Raw genomic sequence first — 16,120 nt, 5'->3', positions numbered from 1 at the left:
CAAGAAAGGGGCAGGGTCTTATGAAGATCTGTGCACTCTGCCTCTGTATTAACAGTGCATCCAAGATAGCTGGCAGTGGAGGTTTGGGAATTAGGATCTTGGCATAGCCACAGACAGACAGTTATGAGCATTAAGGTATGTTGTGCTGAGAATGCTTTGAGATGGCCCAGTGGGAAGGAGAGTGCAGCCAGTGCAGAAGAGGTCTAAACATTCCTTCTGAATTCTCAGAAGGCATCCACCAATGGCCGGCCAGAAATATTAACAAGCAGGTACTTAACCTTATATTCCAGCAATGAGCAAAATCATGCACCTTTTTATCATCAGAGTGAAAATTTCCACTTTTAAGATGCAGTTACAAGCATGCTCAGCTTTCATAAATTCCAGAAGAAAGTGGATTGCCTTCCCTGAATTCCATTAATTCAATGGATACATTTTCTAAGGGCAATTTTATGACCAGATATTCATTCCAAAGATAAATAGCTGTGCTTTATGAAAGCACAGTATGCTTCAATGTATAGCAGTCGATGCCACAATATCACAGCATAATGCCTAGCAAGCCCCTTTCACAATTCCTTCTTGTGTCATGCTGATATTTTTCCCCTCCTGAACTCAGCTCATAAAATTACTGCTTGCAAAAATGGCTTTCTGCTCACTGATGTAGAAGCCTGCACAGCACAAGAAAATGTCATTAAAAATCAGCCCTTCTCAGGTTAAGATCCAAAATGGTAAAACAAAGGACAGCTCACTGCATGTAACGTGCAGCTTGAAAACTCCCACTTAAATTTTTACATGAAACATCACCACTTGCTGCTTCTAAAATGAGATTTTGTAACCTGATTAGCATTTTCAACACCAGCCAATATTTTCTCCTGATGGATTTATCTGAAACAGTGGAAATGCTCTTGTTCTTTGATACTCGGAATTTCAATGTGCAGAACAAATTATGGTGTCATTTTGTCAGTTCTACATTATAGTCAAAACAGTAAACTGTTAACCAATTTGACAAATGCTTACACCAAGAACATTGGCTATCAGCCACAACTAAAATCCCGAGCAGCAAATGCCTGAAATGAACAGAGAGAATAATAGACATTGATGCATTGTCAAATGGTTGTCCGTGAAACAGTTATTACATGCTAATAACAATTCTTTATCCTAAAGTAATTCCAGCTGTTACACTGTGAGAAAACAATAGATTTATAGAAAGAATAGCGACATGATTTTAATCTGTCATTTTAAAATCGTTGTGGTAGGGGAGGTGTGTAAATTGAATGAAATTGTGGAAATTTAACCGGTGAAGGGAATGTCGGAGATGCATCACTAAATTCACAGTGGCAATCTTAAAGGGTATGGATACTGCAGACTGCCTAGTTTTCTGTCCAACAATGCATTTTAGGTGCCTAGAAATATTGAACAATCAATCTTGCATTGTTCTGATGGACAAAACAGAGGTTATTAGCTTTCACTCTTCAAACGCATGGCGTAATCGGTGACTGTGATGTAAAAGGCAGGGTCATCCAACTACATAATTCCATTGCTAATTTGTATTTTAGCCATTTTTGCAAGCAGTAATTTTATGAGCTGAGTTCAGGAGGGGAAAAATATCAGCATGACACAAGAAGGAATTGTGAAAGGGGCTTGCTCGGCATTATGCTGAACGAGTAAGCAAGAGATAAAGGTGTACTGCTATAAATACACAACAGTATAAATTTCTACTGCAGAGCAACATTAGAAAATAAATGTTTATACTAGAGAAGAGACATTGCATTGGCAGTAGCTTCAAGGGGATCTTTCTCCAGATCTTCATCCAGTAGGAGTAACAGCAATAATGGAGACGTCAGAAGTGGGGAGGGTCGGGGGGTGGAGTGATGGTGTTGGTGCACATAGTGACTGCTATTCATGGTCCAATCACAGTCAGTAGTAATATTTTCAACAATCCGAAATGAGTTCACAAGCAGGATAGGTGCAACAATCCACCAATTTTAATGACTATTTTTCTCTGAAGGAACAGTGATGGTGATATTGATTAAGAAGAGCCCTGCAATGTCAGGGAAACAAGATGTCCCAGGCCAGCCAAGGACAAAATCTAGCTGGCTAGAGCTAAGGAACAAAGTGCAGTTACACGGCTCAGTATAGTCTATAGGCCACCTAGTAGCGGGAAGGGTGGAGAAGAACAAACTTGGAAAGAAATTACAGAGAGGTACGGAAATTTTAGGGTTGCTATCATAGGGGACTTTAATTACCCCAGCACAGACTGGGGCAATATTAGTGTAAAGGGGGCAAGAGGTCCTATAATGTGTTCAGTAAAATTTTGCAGAGGAGCATGTTTCCAGTCCAATGAGAATGGAGACAGTATTATTCCTGGTTCTTTGGATTGAGATTAGCCAAGTAGGTTTTGTCAATAGGATATCATTTAGAAGATCGTAATCTTTGTATCATAAGGTTTAGACTGGTTATGGAAGAGGACAAAGAACAATCCAGAATAAAAATTATTAACTGGGGGGAAACCAACTTCCATGAGGTACGAGTGAATCTGCCAAATAAATTGGATCCAAAGCTTGACAGGCACAATTGAAACTGAACAAAAGGCTATCTTAAAAGAAGAGGGGTATTAGGCACAGTCAAGGCATATTCCATCAAATTGAAAAGTTGGAAATTAAAGCCATAGCACCTGGAAACAAAAAGTGATATAAATTAAAATAAAGAACAAAAAGTGTACTTATGAAATATGTCAGGAGAGAGTATACATGAGAACCAGACTGAAAGTAAAAGGTTCACAGGGGAAGTGAAAAAGGCAAATGAGGACAGCACAAGGAGAAAAATGAAGAGTCTGGCAGCCACATAAAAGGGAAATGTGAAGTCTTCTGTAGGATTATAAGTAGCAAAATGGTGTTAAAAGCAGGCGTGGGGCCAATTTGGGGCCAAAAATGGGATTTACAGAGGCAGAGAGCAAGGTGAGGCATTAGATTAATACTTTGCATCTTCTCTTTAACAAGGAAGAAGGTGATCCATGCCATGGTGACAGAGGAGATCATCCAGAGGAGTTTAAAGTTGTAAAGCAGTAGGCATTACATGCAATGTCTGTACTTCAAACATGAGGTTTGAATGGGATGCATGCAAGGATACAGATGGAAATAAAAGTGGAAATTACAAAGGCAATCAGCCCTGTGAAAGTACAGCAGTTAGTAAACACTGTGGATATGGAGGCGCATACCTAGGAACTGGATCAGGGTTAGATTTTTGGACTGATAATCTAAAATTTGGCTTAGGAATTGTAACTATCAATGTGTGTACCATTAAAACCACTATGCAATGTGTTTCCATCATGGGTTACCTAGCGAACTTTAAAGCTGACCTGAGAGACAGTAGGAACTACAGATGCTGGAGAATCTGAGATAACAAGGTGTAGAGCTGGATGAACACAGCAGGCCAAGCAGCATCAGAGGAGCAGGAAGGCTCACGTTTCGGGCCTAGACCCATTTCTGAAGAAGGGTCTAGGCCCAAAATGTCAACCTTCCTGCTCCTCTGATCCTGCTTGGCCTGCTGTGCTCATCCAGTTCTACACCTTGTTATCTCTTTAAAGCTGACCTGTTGTTCCTGCAGCAGGGCAGATAGCACATTCTCTACAGCTACAGATAACGATCAAGCTAATGGTCCGATCAGCTATCTATCCGATCCGCTCTACTGTGACATCTAGGAATGGCAGTTTGTTGTTGTTTTCCTCCTCTTTTGTGAATGTTATGCCAGTAAAGGGTATTATTGATGGTCTTGAAGGTTTCCTCTAATTTGTTTTGTTTAGTGATGACAAAGGTGTCATCCACATAGCGGACCCAAAGTTTGGGTTGGATGATTGGCAGAGCTGTTTGTTCGAGTCTCTGAATTACTGCCTCTGCTAAGAACCCTGATATCGGAGATTCCATGGGTGTACCGTTGGTTTATCTGTAGGTTTTCTTATTGAAAGTGAAGTGGGTCACAGTAGAGCGAACAGCCAATGGGGAACTTCAAACCAGCATCTACAGGAAAACAACACATACGGACCAAATACTGAACTACAGGAGCAACCATCCCAACACCCACAAAACGAAGCTGCATTAGAACATTATTCCAACGAGCCACCACACACTGCAGCACAGAGGAACTACGCAGAGCAGAGGAAAATCACCTATACAGCGTATTCAAAAAGAATGGGTACCCTATGAACACAGTCCGCCGATTCCTCAGCAATAAACCCAAACAAACAGACAAAACGGGCTCAGAAACCATAACCACTCTCCCCTACATCAAAGACATTTCCGAAATGACTGCCAGACTACTCGGACCTCCTGGCATCAGGGTAGCCCACAAACCCACCAACACACTAAAACAACAGCTAATGAACTTAAAAGACCCTATACAGACAACAAATAAAACAAACGTCATCTACAAAATACCTTGCAAGAACTGTGACAAACACTACATTGGACAAACAGGCAGAAAGCTAGCCACCAGGATACATGAACATCAACTAGCCACAAAACAACATGACCCACTATCACTCGTATCCTTACATACAGATGAGGAAGGACACCACTTTGATTGGGACAACACATCCATCCTAGGACAAGCCAAACAGAGACACGCACGAGAATTCCTAGAAGCATGGCATTCCAACAGGAACTCCATCAACAAACACATTGATTTGGAGCCAATCTACCATCCCCTGAGAAAAAGAACAGGAAATGACATCACCAATGCAGGAAATGACATCACCAACCCAAGGAAACCTAACCAGATAAATAGAAAGCGGGACACAACACCAGCGCTTCATCGGAGGCTCACTGATGATGGTACCTAGAATGGTGACGAAACGTCTGAAAATGAACCTTCCAGCTCAGCGAGCAAACTCACATCTAGAACCTCAACCTGAGCTACAAATCTTCTCAAAACTCGCTATTCCAGGAGACTTCCAGCTTGTGCCACAAGAGTCTATGATCAGATCTACTAACATCAAGTCAGTGTTCTTCACTGACCACTGCTTCCTACTAACTGACTGTCACCTGCAGAAAGACCGGATGGGTGGCATGGGAACAAGCAAGCAGAATGTGAAACTATTGATGCCAGGAAAGATCAAGGAACTCAAAAGGAATTACAAAGACTGGAAAACTGTGAAACCTGGTAGGAAACAGTCAAGGCAAACATCAAGAAGCTTTTCATCCTCAAAGGTTTCATCCTCAAAAGAAGATGAGAATAAATGAATGTTTTTGTATGCTGCCAGGAGCCAAATATTTCAAAATCATCTGTAACACCCATAAATAGGACCGTTGACAGAACAGAGATATAAACTGAACAGTTATTCAGTACATTGAAATATGTTTTTGCACTGTTAGGTTAAAAGCAAAAATACCAATGTGAAATATATGCAGCGTTTTCAGTGTTTTTCTGAAAAGGTACGTTATTCTTGTTTTAATTTAAAAGTTGTGTTATACTATAATCTGTTGAGCAACACTGGGAAACAGACTAGTTTTCAAGTTGGGCCAAAAGTCATTTGCTAAAGTTGCTGTTGAGAACATAATAAAATATCAAATACAACATCACAGATTGGATTACACTAAATTAATTCCTCCTCTACTGAATTCCTGACACAACCTATGACTGTGGAATTTACTGAGTGCACTAGATTGACATTGTGTAATAAGAGGTGCGATATCAGAATGCTGGATGGTGGAAATGGAGGAGTTTTGTTGGCTCACAGGCACTTCACGGATTTCATCAATGATTTCATTCATACAAGAAAAGTTGTCATGTGACATTCTGACAAATTATCTGCAGCTGATAACTTTAAAATACTGAGCAAGAAAATCTTGGTAGCATTGCTCTTAAAGTTAAGTGCACTGCAATAGCCTTGGTGCATAGGCCACGATAAATTAAACCTGTTGCAGAGGTCAATTACTGATTAATCTCACTCAATCTAAATGCAGCTTCAGTTGTATCAAAGGTTAAAAGCATCAAGTGTAAATGAAGGTACACTGTATCAACATCATATACAACAATTACTCATGACTGAAATCATCATTGTTAGGTACAACTTGAGGTGATTTATCTAATTAGGGCTACAATGGAATTCTCTGTCATGGCTACTGTCTTTTGTAGTATTACTCACCATTTACTGTGACATACACCCAGCTGCCATTATGAAATGTGTCATATTGCTGATCCAGCATGAGCACTTTGCATTCATACCATCCTTGGTCCTCTGAGCGGAGCTGGTCAATTCGCAAAGAAGCCTTGTCATACAGACTAGCACGGCCTTCAGAACAAAACAAGAAAACACTTATTAATGTTAACATTTCAGGAATCTCGAGTGGCAGAGATTGACACAAATTGTATCCACACAAATGTCATAGACACAGCATGTCAACATTATTTCTGGGACATTCACACTGTGAAACTAACTATAGTGGTAATAGTTATTTTAATTCACAATATTATACTATAATCTATTTAGCAACACTGGGAAACAGACTAGTTTTCAAGTTGGACAAAAAGTCATTTGCTGTTGAAAGCACAATAAAACACTGAATACAACATCACAGATTGGATTACACTAGAAGTCTTGAAGTCAAACACTTTAGTTCAGAAATCTTGTAGAAAACTCTTATTGTATTAAAAGCAAAGAATGCAGAAACTACAGATCTGAAATAAAAACAGAAAATGCTAGACTAACTCAATAATGGCGACATGTACGGGGAGAGAAAAAAGGTAACATTTCAAGTCCAAAGACTAGTTTTTGGAATCCATCAGTTCAAAAAAAACAATCATACTGGACTGAAAATATTAACGTTGTTTCATTCTTTGTAATGCTGCCGGACCTGCTGAGTTTGTCCTTCATTTTCTGCTTTTACTCTATCATGTAGCGCTGATAAGTGATTTATGCCCAAACACAAAAGGGCACTCTGGGCTGCACAAAATTACCATTCAATTCTGGATGCTCCTTTTTCGAATTATTTTCCATGTTAAACAATACAGCTGCTTCATCAATGACTTAGCCTCTGTCATAAGCTCATAAATGGGGATGTTAGTCAATAATTGCAGAATGTTCAGCACCTTTCACAACTCCTCCGATACTGAAGCTGCCCATGTCAAAATGGAACAAGATCTGGACAATATCCAGGCTTTGGCTGACAAGTGGCAAATAACATTTGTGCCACACAAATGCCAGGCAATGTACATCTTCAGTTAAAGATAATCTAACTACTTCCCCCTTGACATTCAATGCTGTTACCATCACTGCCTCTCAGACTATCATCATCCTGGGGATTACTATTGACCAGAAACTCAACTCAACTTGCATCATAAACACAGTGGCTACAACAACAGGTTAAATGTGAGTAACTCTTGTTGACTCCCCAAGCCTGTCCACCATCTACAAGGCATAAGTCAGGGGTGTGATGGAATACTCCCCATCTGGCTGAATAGGTGTAGCTCCAACAGCACTCAAGAAGTTTGACACCATCCAGGACAAAGCAGACTGCTTAATTGGCACACATCCACAAACATCAATTCTATTCACCAGTGACGGTCAGTAGTAGCAGTGTGTACTATCTATAAGATGCATTGCAGAAATTCACCAAGGGTTCTTCAGCAGCATCTTCCAAATCCATGACCCCTTCCATTGGAGAGACAAGGTTAGCAGATACATGGGAAGGTCACACCTTCAACTTTCCCTCCAAGGCACTCACCATCCTGACTTGGAAATATACTACTGTTCTTTCACTGCTGCTGGGTCAAAATTCTGAAATTGCATTGCTAAGGGCTTTTTGGTTTTACTTACATATGTGGATTGCAAGGTAGCTCACAATCATCTTCTCAGGGGCAACTAGGAAGAGGTAATAAATGTTGGCTCAGTCAGCAATACCCATGTGCCATGTGTGAATAAAATTAAAAAAAACAGGCTCATCTCTAAGCAAATAGATTTGTTTCACTGCACACTATCGAAACAGTCAAACCTTATATTGACAATTCTTCTTTGAGCCACGCAGTCAGTTAACATTCACCACTCCTCCATCATCCTGATTCACAGAGTTCTTGAATGCACTTTCCTACTCTACACCACTACCAACGAAACAGTTCTGACAGTTGGCAATTTCATTCCAATTTACACTGCTGGATTCCCCATCTGTAAAGGGAAAAGAAAAGCTCAGCTCCTGTGTTGACATTAACAGCCCAGAAGGAAAGGATGCTTTGGACTTTGCAACTGTTGTCCACCCTTTCGCCATTTCAGAAACAATTCTGGAAGGTGAATAAAACCAACAACCGACATGATCCCACCTATTTTCACTAGATGGAATAGGTCAAAAACTGGGGCTTTAATGTTTTGAGGAGTATCTTTTCAAAAGGACTCCCTTCCAAAAGGTAAGCTCTCTTTCAATGTTAGGTGCTGGCAGATCTGCTGTATATTTCCAACATTTTCTGTCTCTAACAAGTAAACATCAGATGAGAGAAACAGGCTCAGTGGGATGCTGACAAAGTGTGACTAATTCCTCAGAAAAGACATAGGAGTAAATGTAATAAAATCAGAGGTTGTGGCCCAAATTAGTGAAACAAGGAGCAGAATATAGAGATAATAAAATGTGAGGCTGGATGAACACAGCAGGCCAAGTAGCATCTCAGGAGCACAAAAGCTGACGTTTCGGGCCTAGACCCTTCATCAGACCCTCTCTGATGAAGGGTCTAGGCCTGAAACATCAGCTTTTGTGCTCCTGAGATGCTGCTTGGCCTGCTGTGTTCATCCAGCCTCACATTTTATTATCTTGGAATTCTCCAGCATCTGCAGTTCCCATTATCTCTGATAGCAGGATATAGAGATCCCTGTCTCAGGGGAGTGGTAAGATCTCTGTGGGTAAACCACAATCCGGAGGTGCTGGTGTTAAACTGAGGTGTTCAAAGTCAGAAGTCACCGGACAGTAAGTTATAATCCAACAGCTCTGTTTGAAATCACAAGCTTTTGAAGCACTGCTGCTTCATCTGGTGAAGTGACAAAGGAGCAACAGTGCTCCGAACGTTTATGAATTCAAATAAATCTGCTGGATTATAATCTAGTGTCGTGTGATTTCTGACTTGGTAAACCACAAAGTAAATTAGCTAAATTTACCAAATGGATTCAAATGAAGAGTTCACTAACAATATTTCACTTTTCGTAACTACGTGGATCACAAATAAGACAAGTCACATATTAACAGGCAGGTGAAACTTGATGTAAGTAAGTACATTTCACTTGAAAGGGTCTTAACAACCATAAGTAGCCAAGTTTTGAGTCTGATATGACTCTTTTTTGAAGTCTAACTCTCTTTCTCCACCCACACATGCCACTAGACCTGCAGAGTTTCTCCAGCATTTTCTGTTTCTCCTGTGGTAATTCCTGACAAGGTTAGATGCAGAGTAATGTCCTTTCAGTTGTAAACCCATCTGTGCTCAGAAGTGTTATTTCCATTTTCCATATCAGCCCTGAGACTGTCGGTTATTGCTGAAATGTTGTTCTACAGATGATCATTTACTGAGTGTGAAATCTCCAGTTATGTAATAGCCATTATATCTGTCAAAAAGTGTCTCTGATTTATACAGGCTGGGACAGACTCCAGCAGCTTACAGGAAAATTAGAATGTCCACCAAGTGAAACGTTACGTTTCTGTGGTAATCATTTCCATCACCACTAAATCATAATGGTGCCTGGGTATGTGTAATTAGCTGCTCAATTATTTTCTTCTAAACTATTGTTCATAATTACAGCAACAGCTTTTGTGACAGACTGCTTTAGGATGGAGGTCCACCTTCTTTCTGTCTTGGAGCACATTTCCTTGTTCCTCCTTCAACCCAACCAATGCAAACCAGTCAAGTATCAACTATTTTTCTCAATTGTGCCAGATATATGATCATTGCAAACAATGACAAATGCACTAACTGTACTGCGTCACTGTACTCCCTGTGCCATCAGTGCCAGCCATCAATGCCAGCTAATGGTGCCAGCAACGTCAAAAACAGAAATCAGATAGCTCTTTCAGCTATGCTAATTGTACCTGGCAACTGTATCATACATTTTCACTGAGATAAACTACATCCTTTATGCCAAAATTTTATCCTTGTGCCTGCCAACTTTGTCTATTTCTGTCTCTGGAAGAATTTAAAATGCCTTAAGCCTAATAATATTCATTACTACTTACAGGATTTCCCCAGAGCATTAGGCATGAATGCCTATAAATTCAATTCTAAATTAAACTCCGGTTACAGGATAAGGAGTAGTCAACAATAAAGTAGCCTTGACTTGTACTGAAAAGGAAACGGATCATTCAAGCAGCATGGTCTAATTGCCTTGGAACTGCAAGGTCTGGAAAGAAGTATCAAGGTTACCTTCACTGTTCTGAGATCATTATTCCAGGAAGGACAGCAAGGGAAGAGGCATGAAAATGACATCATCCAAAACTATCTGCTCAATCATACCCATCCTTTTTCTGCCCAGTCTCTAACCCTAATACGATTACAACATTCAATATTTGGGTAGTTACAATGACCAATCATATAAGTACAATGCAAGCTCATTCTTTATCAAGAACTTAAAGGTATAGACTCACTTAATCCCTCAGTTTTTCCACTCTATACAGTCTGCAAGATTTTAAAACCTGTCTCAGAATGCTACATGGAAATTCACTCCACCTTCACTCCTATTCAGTTCAGCTTTGGTGATGCCCTTCAAAAAAGGGCCAAGGCTCCAGCAAATTTCTCAACCACAGTAATAGGAACACAGGACATAGAATCCGTACAGAGTGGAAACAGGCCCTTCGGCTTAACAAGTCCACACCAACCTCTGAGCTATCCACACAGACCCATCCCCCTATAACCCACCTAATCTACACACCCATGAACACTACAGGTAATTTAGCATGGCCAATCCACCTAGCCTGCACATCTTTGGGCTGTGGGAGGAAACCGGAGCACACGGAGGAAACCCACACAGACACGGGGAGAATGGGCAAACTGCACACAGACAGTTGCCTGAGGGTGGAATAAAATCTGGGCTCCTGGTGCTGTGAGGCAACAGTGCTAACCACGGAGCCACTGCGTCTCCCCAAAACATTCCAGACTGTTGAACCAGTGATAGTGAGGGAACAGCACTATAGTTTCAAGTCAGGGATGGTGTGTGACCACGGCCAACTTGCAAATGGTGATGTTCTTAAGCATCTGCTTCCCCTGTCCTTGTAACATAATGGGTAAAAACCATTGGTTTGGAATTGGCGTTGTAGGAAACTTGGATACTGCTGCAGTGTAAATTGTGTATGTCACACATTGTTGTCACTCCGCACTCCTGACTTGTAGATAGTGGAAAGATTTTGATGAGACAGTAAATGATTAATCCCCGCAGAATTCCCAGGCCTCAACACTTCTTTCAGCTTCAATATTTATGTAGCCACTTCAATTGAATTTCTAGCCAATACTGACTTCCAGGATGTTGTTCGTTGAAGGTTCAACATTGGTAATGGCAATAAATGTCAAGGGCAGATGATGAGATTCTCTGTTGCTGGCAACGGTCATTGAAATGAATTTGCCACTTTAAAACCCAAGTGTTAAGTAATATCCAGGAATTGTTGAAGGCAGACATAGGATACTTCATCATGTAAAGAGTTATGAATTTTACTGAAAACTCTGCATTCATCAGCAAGCAGCATCACTTCTAACCTTATGATTGATGGACAGCCATTGGCAGAGCAGCTGAAGATCACTGGGCCTAGGGCCTCACACAGAGGAACTGCCAACATGATATTCTGGGATTGAGACGATTAACCTCTCGCAGCCAAAACCATCTTGCTTCATGCTGGGTATGACTCCAAGCAGTGGAAAGCTCTCTCTAAACTACCCACTCCCTTTCATTTCCATTTACTTCACTTCAATTTCAGCAGGTCCGTGTGCTGCAACAGTCAGTCAAATGTTCACTTCTACATTGTGGTGTGTGAACATAAAGTCTCAGTGGAGTCTGATCAAAGTCCTCTCTGACTGAAGCAAAGCTTCGTCTCCCTTGTATGTCAGCTCTGCCAATTCATAGGCTACATCCTATTATACTTTTCAATTGCTTTCTCTATTTCTTTACAAGCTTTAAGTGATTTGTGTACATGGACATTCTGATCTTGATATCTTGCTGGTTTTAAAAATGATTAATTTTCCTTGATTCCAAATTGGCTGATGTCACTCCTCCCCGTATTGAACTCTTTCTGCTACAGTTCCTCAATGTCCATTTCCAATTTCATGCTCCCAGTTTTCTGCACCGCCTGCCATAAAAAAGTACAGAGTTGTATATAGAGCTCTCTGTTCCCTTACCCAGGTCATTAATACACATGCCTGGGGCGTCCCACTTGTCACATCCCACCACATTGCTTCATCCTATACTCACCGTCTTCAACTTCCCAAACAATTACCATAAAAACACTTTATCTTTTGATTTGGCAACAGGCAGACAGTTTAAAAATATAATCTTGTATCTACTACACATCAAATAGACTCATGACGGCACACTTGACTTTAATCACTAACCTTGGCACTGTTCCCTGTAACTGAACATAACTCAAAATTAATACCGTGCATTCAGGAATATAGATGGTTTCTATGAGAAGCAGATATAAATGAACGCAGTAGCTCTCTTTTAAGCTGTTGTTGTCACCCAATTTATTTTTTAAATGGCAATTATTGTCTGTTGTTGGTGACAGACTATGTCATTAAATTCTAAGCCCGAATGGAGAACCATTTTTGTTTCAACAGGGTGTGCCTGTTGGTGACACACAAAAGAGAGTGCTAAACTATTCTATCACATCTTCTACTAAAGTAGCTTTCAGAATACTCGCAGAAATTCACAGCAATTTTGTAAATTAAAGTCACTCAAAATGTCATGAAGTAGCATTTTGGAGACAAAATGGAGTGATGTAAAATGAGATGTCAAATATCTAACACCAGTTCTAACTACTGAGTCTGGAGCAGACCATACCCCAGCATTTTCAAACAGGCATCAAAAATTTCATGGTGCTTTCAAAGCAAAATTATCTTGCCATCAGTTGCCACCATCAAAACAAAACAGAGTATCTGATTATTCAGTTCATTTGTCCTTTTTTTGTGGGATCTCAATATGTGTGCAAAACAACAGTGGCTGCAGTGACCAGTTGCTTATCTGCAACCAGTTCAAACAGACTGTGGGAGACAAACTGAATCATGGTGAGAATGTGGCCAGTTCTTTAAAAACTGGGCTAATCAATCCCCTGTGCTCTTCACTGTGAAGTCACATTGCACTGAAGGCTACTTAAGACTGTATTGGGAGCAGTAGTATTAACATGGACAGAGGACTGGCAACCAGTTAGGATAAGGGGGTCATTTTCAAGATACCAACTGTAACTTGTGGTGTTCTCCAGGGATCAGTGCTGGGACCACAATTACTTATGTTATATATTAATGACCTGAACAAGAAAAGTGAATACACTATTGCTAAGTTTGCAGATAAAACAAAAATAGGTATGAAGGCAAGTGGTGAGATAACACAAAAAGCCTGCAGAGAGGTACAGATAGGCTAAGCAAGTAGACAAAATCTTTGCAGGATAGAACGTGTGGGAAAATGTGAGGTCATACATTTTGGCAGGAAGAAAAGGTACTGAATATTATTTAAATGGAGAAAGACTTCAATAACCTGCAGCGCAGAGGAATTTGGGAGCCCTCATGTTTAAATCAGAAAAGCTAGCATACAAGTTCAATGGATAATAGGGAAGGCATACGGAATATTGAATTCTATTTCAAAGGGAATAGCTTTGACATAGAAACGTCTTGCTAAAACCATATAACAAGTTAGACCACAGCTAGAATACTTGAGCCGTTTTGGTTCTGTTATTGCAGTGAAGATATACTGGCAGAGAAGGTTAACTGGGCTGAAAACAAAACAAAGAACTGCAGATAACACAGTGTGGAGCTGGATGAACACAGCAGGCCAGGCAGCATCAGAGGAGCAGGAAAGCTGGCATTTTGGGTCGGGACCCTTCCTCTGAAATGGGGGGGTGGGAGGGGCCCCCTATTTCTGAAGAACGGCCCCGAACTGAAACGTCAGCTTTCCTGCTCCTCTGATACTGCCTGGCCTGCTGTGTTCATCCAGCTCCTCACTGTTATCTCAGACTCCAGCATCAGCAGCTCTTACTATCTCTGAGTGAGGAAGAACTGTGAGATACTGGAAATCAGAAACAAGAGCAACAGTTATTGGAAAAGCTGAGCAGGTCTGGCAGCATGTGTGGAGAAAAGGAAAGGTCCGAAGAAGGGTCACTGGACCCAAAACATTATCTATGTTTGATCCTGGACTTGATAGCATTTTTTCTTGAGGCAAGTTTGAGTAGGTTTGACTTGTATTCATTACAGAACGCGAGGTAACCTTGTGGAAACATACAAGATTCTTAGTGAATTTGAAAGGGTAGATGCTGAGAGGTTGTTTTTCCTCGTCAAACAGGATTGGAAGTCATAATCTCAGGGTTGTCCATTTAAGACAGAGATGAGGAAAAATTTCTTCTCTCAAAGAGTAGTGAAATTGTGGAATTGTGTCACTAAGTATAGTCAAGTATGAAATAGACAGATATTTAATCAGAAAGGGAATCAAGGGTTATGCAGAAAGGCAGGCATGTGAAGTTGAGGATTAACATATCAGCCACAATCTCATTAAATGGCTGAATTGATTATTGGAATGGCCTGCTTCTGATCTATATCTTATGGTCTTAAATTGCTTGGGATATGGTTCAGAGGGGCTGAGACATGCAATCAACCCTATAGGAAATGAATAGCTATGACAATGCGAAGAGGCTTATGAGAGTGTTGGTCCCTCTCCTTTGTGGGTAGGAACCTGGTTATCAGATGTGAGTTAGAGTTGCTCAGTGCTCTGAATATGGCATAAGTCTAGCTGCTTCCTCATTCCTGCACTGTGGGCTATTTTTCCAACTATTTTCAGTGTTATCTGAAGGTTGGAAATGAATCACGTTTTACAGGGACATGAAGTACATTCTTCTAGATAGAGCGAAAGAACCATATGCAACAGTGTCCTTATTCTAATAGCCACCTTCATGTACTACTATGTCAAACTGCACATAACTCTCAGTATGCAAACACCAAGTGACTCTACATGCTGAGGTTCTACCCATCCCTGATGTTCCAAAGGACAGGTCTGACCACATTTCCACGGAATACTCCGAGTAGTTGGAAAGTGCCGTACCACTGTCCTTTGTGGAGAGGTTGATGTCGGACCCCAGGTCCATCAGGCACTGGTCAGCACGTAATGTCTCAGAAGCCCTACAGGTAAAGCAAATGGTTAGATCATATTGGATGCTTTTATGGGCAGACTGTCAAAGTCATTTGGCAGAATACCTCATCACCAGAACCTACAAGCACATATTAAGATATAGCTTGGCTGGGAAAGAGAAAGGCCAGATCCTTGCTACAAACCTGGAATTGTACCATCTCTACAAATTGCTCTTGAAGTGGTTGCGTTGGGCAAGAGAATACTCCAGCAACTTGTGAAATGTGCCTTTGCAAGGAAATCTGGAGAGATCTAGTGCTTTCAGTTAAGACTCAGCCTGAGCAGATCTAAGACATGAGACTTTAGTCTTTGAGATCTTCCCAGGCCCACACACCAAAAAAAATCAATTGCAAAAGGAGGGCTCATCAATTCAGTGACAGATGGTCTTTAGCCTGCTCAAAACATGTTGATCTTTCAGTGCAACAAGTTTCCTTGACTGACTGTTGCAGACTGACAGATTCCAAAGTTCCCGAATATGCACTGAGAATGCACTAAAGCTTGGGACAGCTATCACAGAGACACAGTGGGGAAAGATTGCTGGCTAAGGGATTTCACTTATAATACATAGAAGGGCTGTAAACTGTAGAGAACCTCTTCCTGAACGCCTGACACAGAATGTAGATCGTGAACATCAAGTGTATTGAAATTGAAGCACATCAGAATGGAAGGTTATGTGTAGAAAAAAATTATTACTACTGCCCTTTCTAAAAGTTTCAATTTGAAATATTTTGCCTGTGTTGTGTAATTTTCAAGTGGTAGTGTTTTACAACAGACTTTTACAAATTTTAT

The 16,120-nt window shown here is 40.7% G+C and overlaps 1 protein-coding gene across 6 annotated transcripts in view; it reads right to left on the bottom strand.

The window, feature by feature from the left end:
• Window positions 1–16,120, bottom strand: part of igsf9bb (immunoglobulin superfamily, member 9Bb) — a 635,068-nt gene that overhangs the window by 358,826 nt on the left and 260,122 nt on the right. For all 6 annotated transcript variants that reach the window (XR_007250530.2, XR_007250531.2, XM_048562092.2 and 3 more), the window contains exon 3: window positions 6,140–6,286. Coding sequence is in view for 4 of the 6 variants with exons in the window: in XM_048562092.2 (XP_048418049.1) it covers window positions 6,140–6,286 (147 nt within the window). In the remaining 2 variants the exon portion in view is untranslated. The remainder of the gene's footprint in view (window positions 1–6,139; window positions 6,287–16,120) is intronic.

The sequence above is a fragment of the Stegostoma tigrinum genome, chromosome 32 (assembly GCF_030684315.1).
Source record: "Stegostoma tigrinum isolate sSteTig4 chromosome 32, sSteTig4.hap1, whole genome shotgun sequence".
NCBI classification, from domain to species: Eukaryota; Metazoa; Chordata; class Chondrichthyes; order Orectolobiformes; family Stegostomatidae; genus Stegostoma; species Stegostoma tigrinum.
This window is presented reverse-complemented; position numbering and strand designations above follow the sequence as displayed.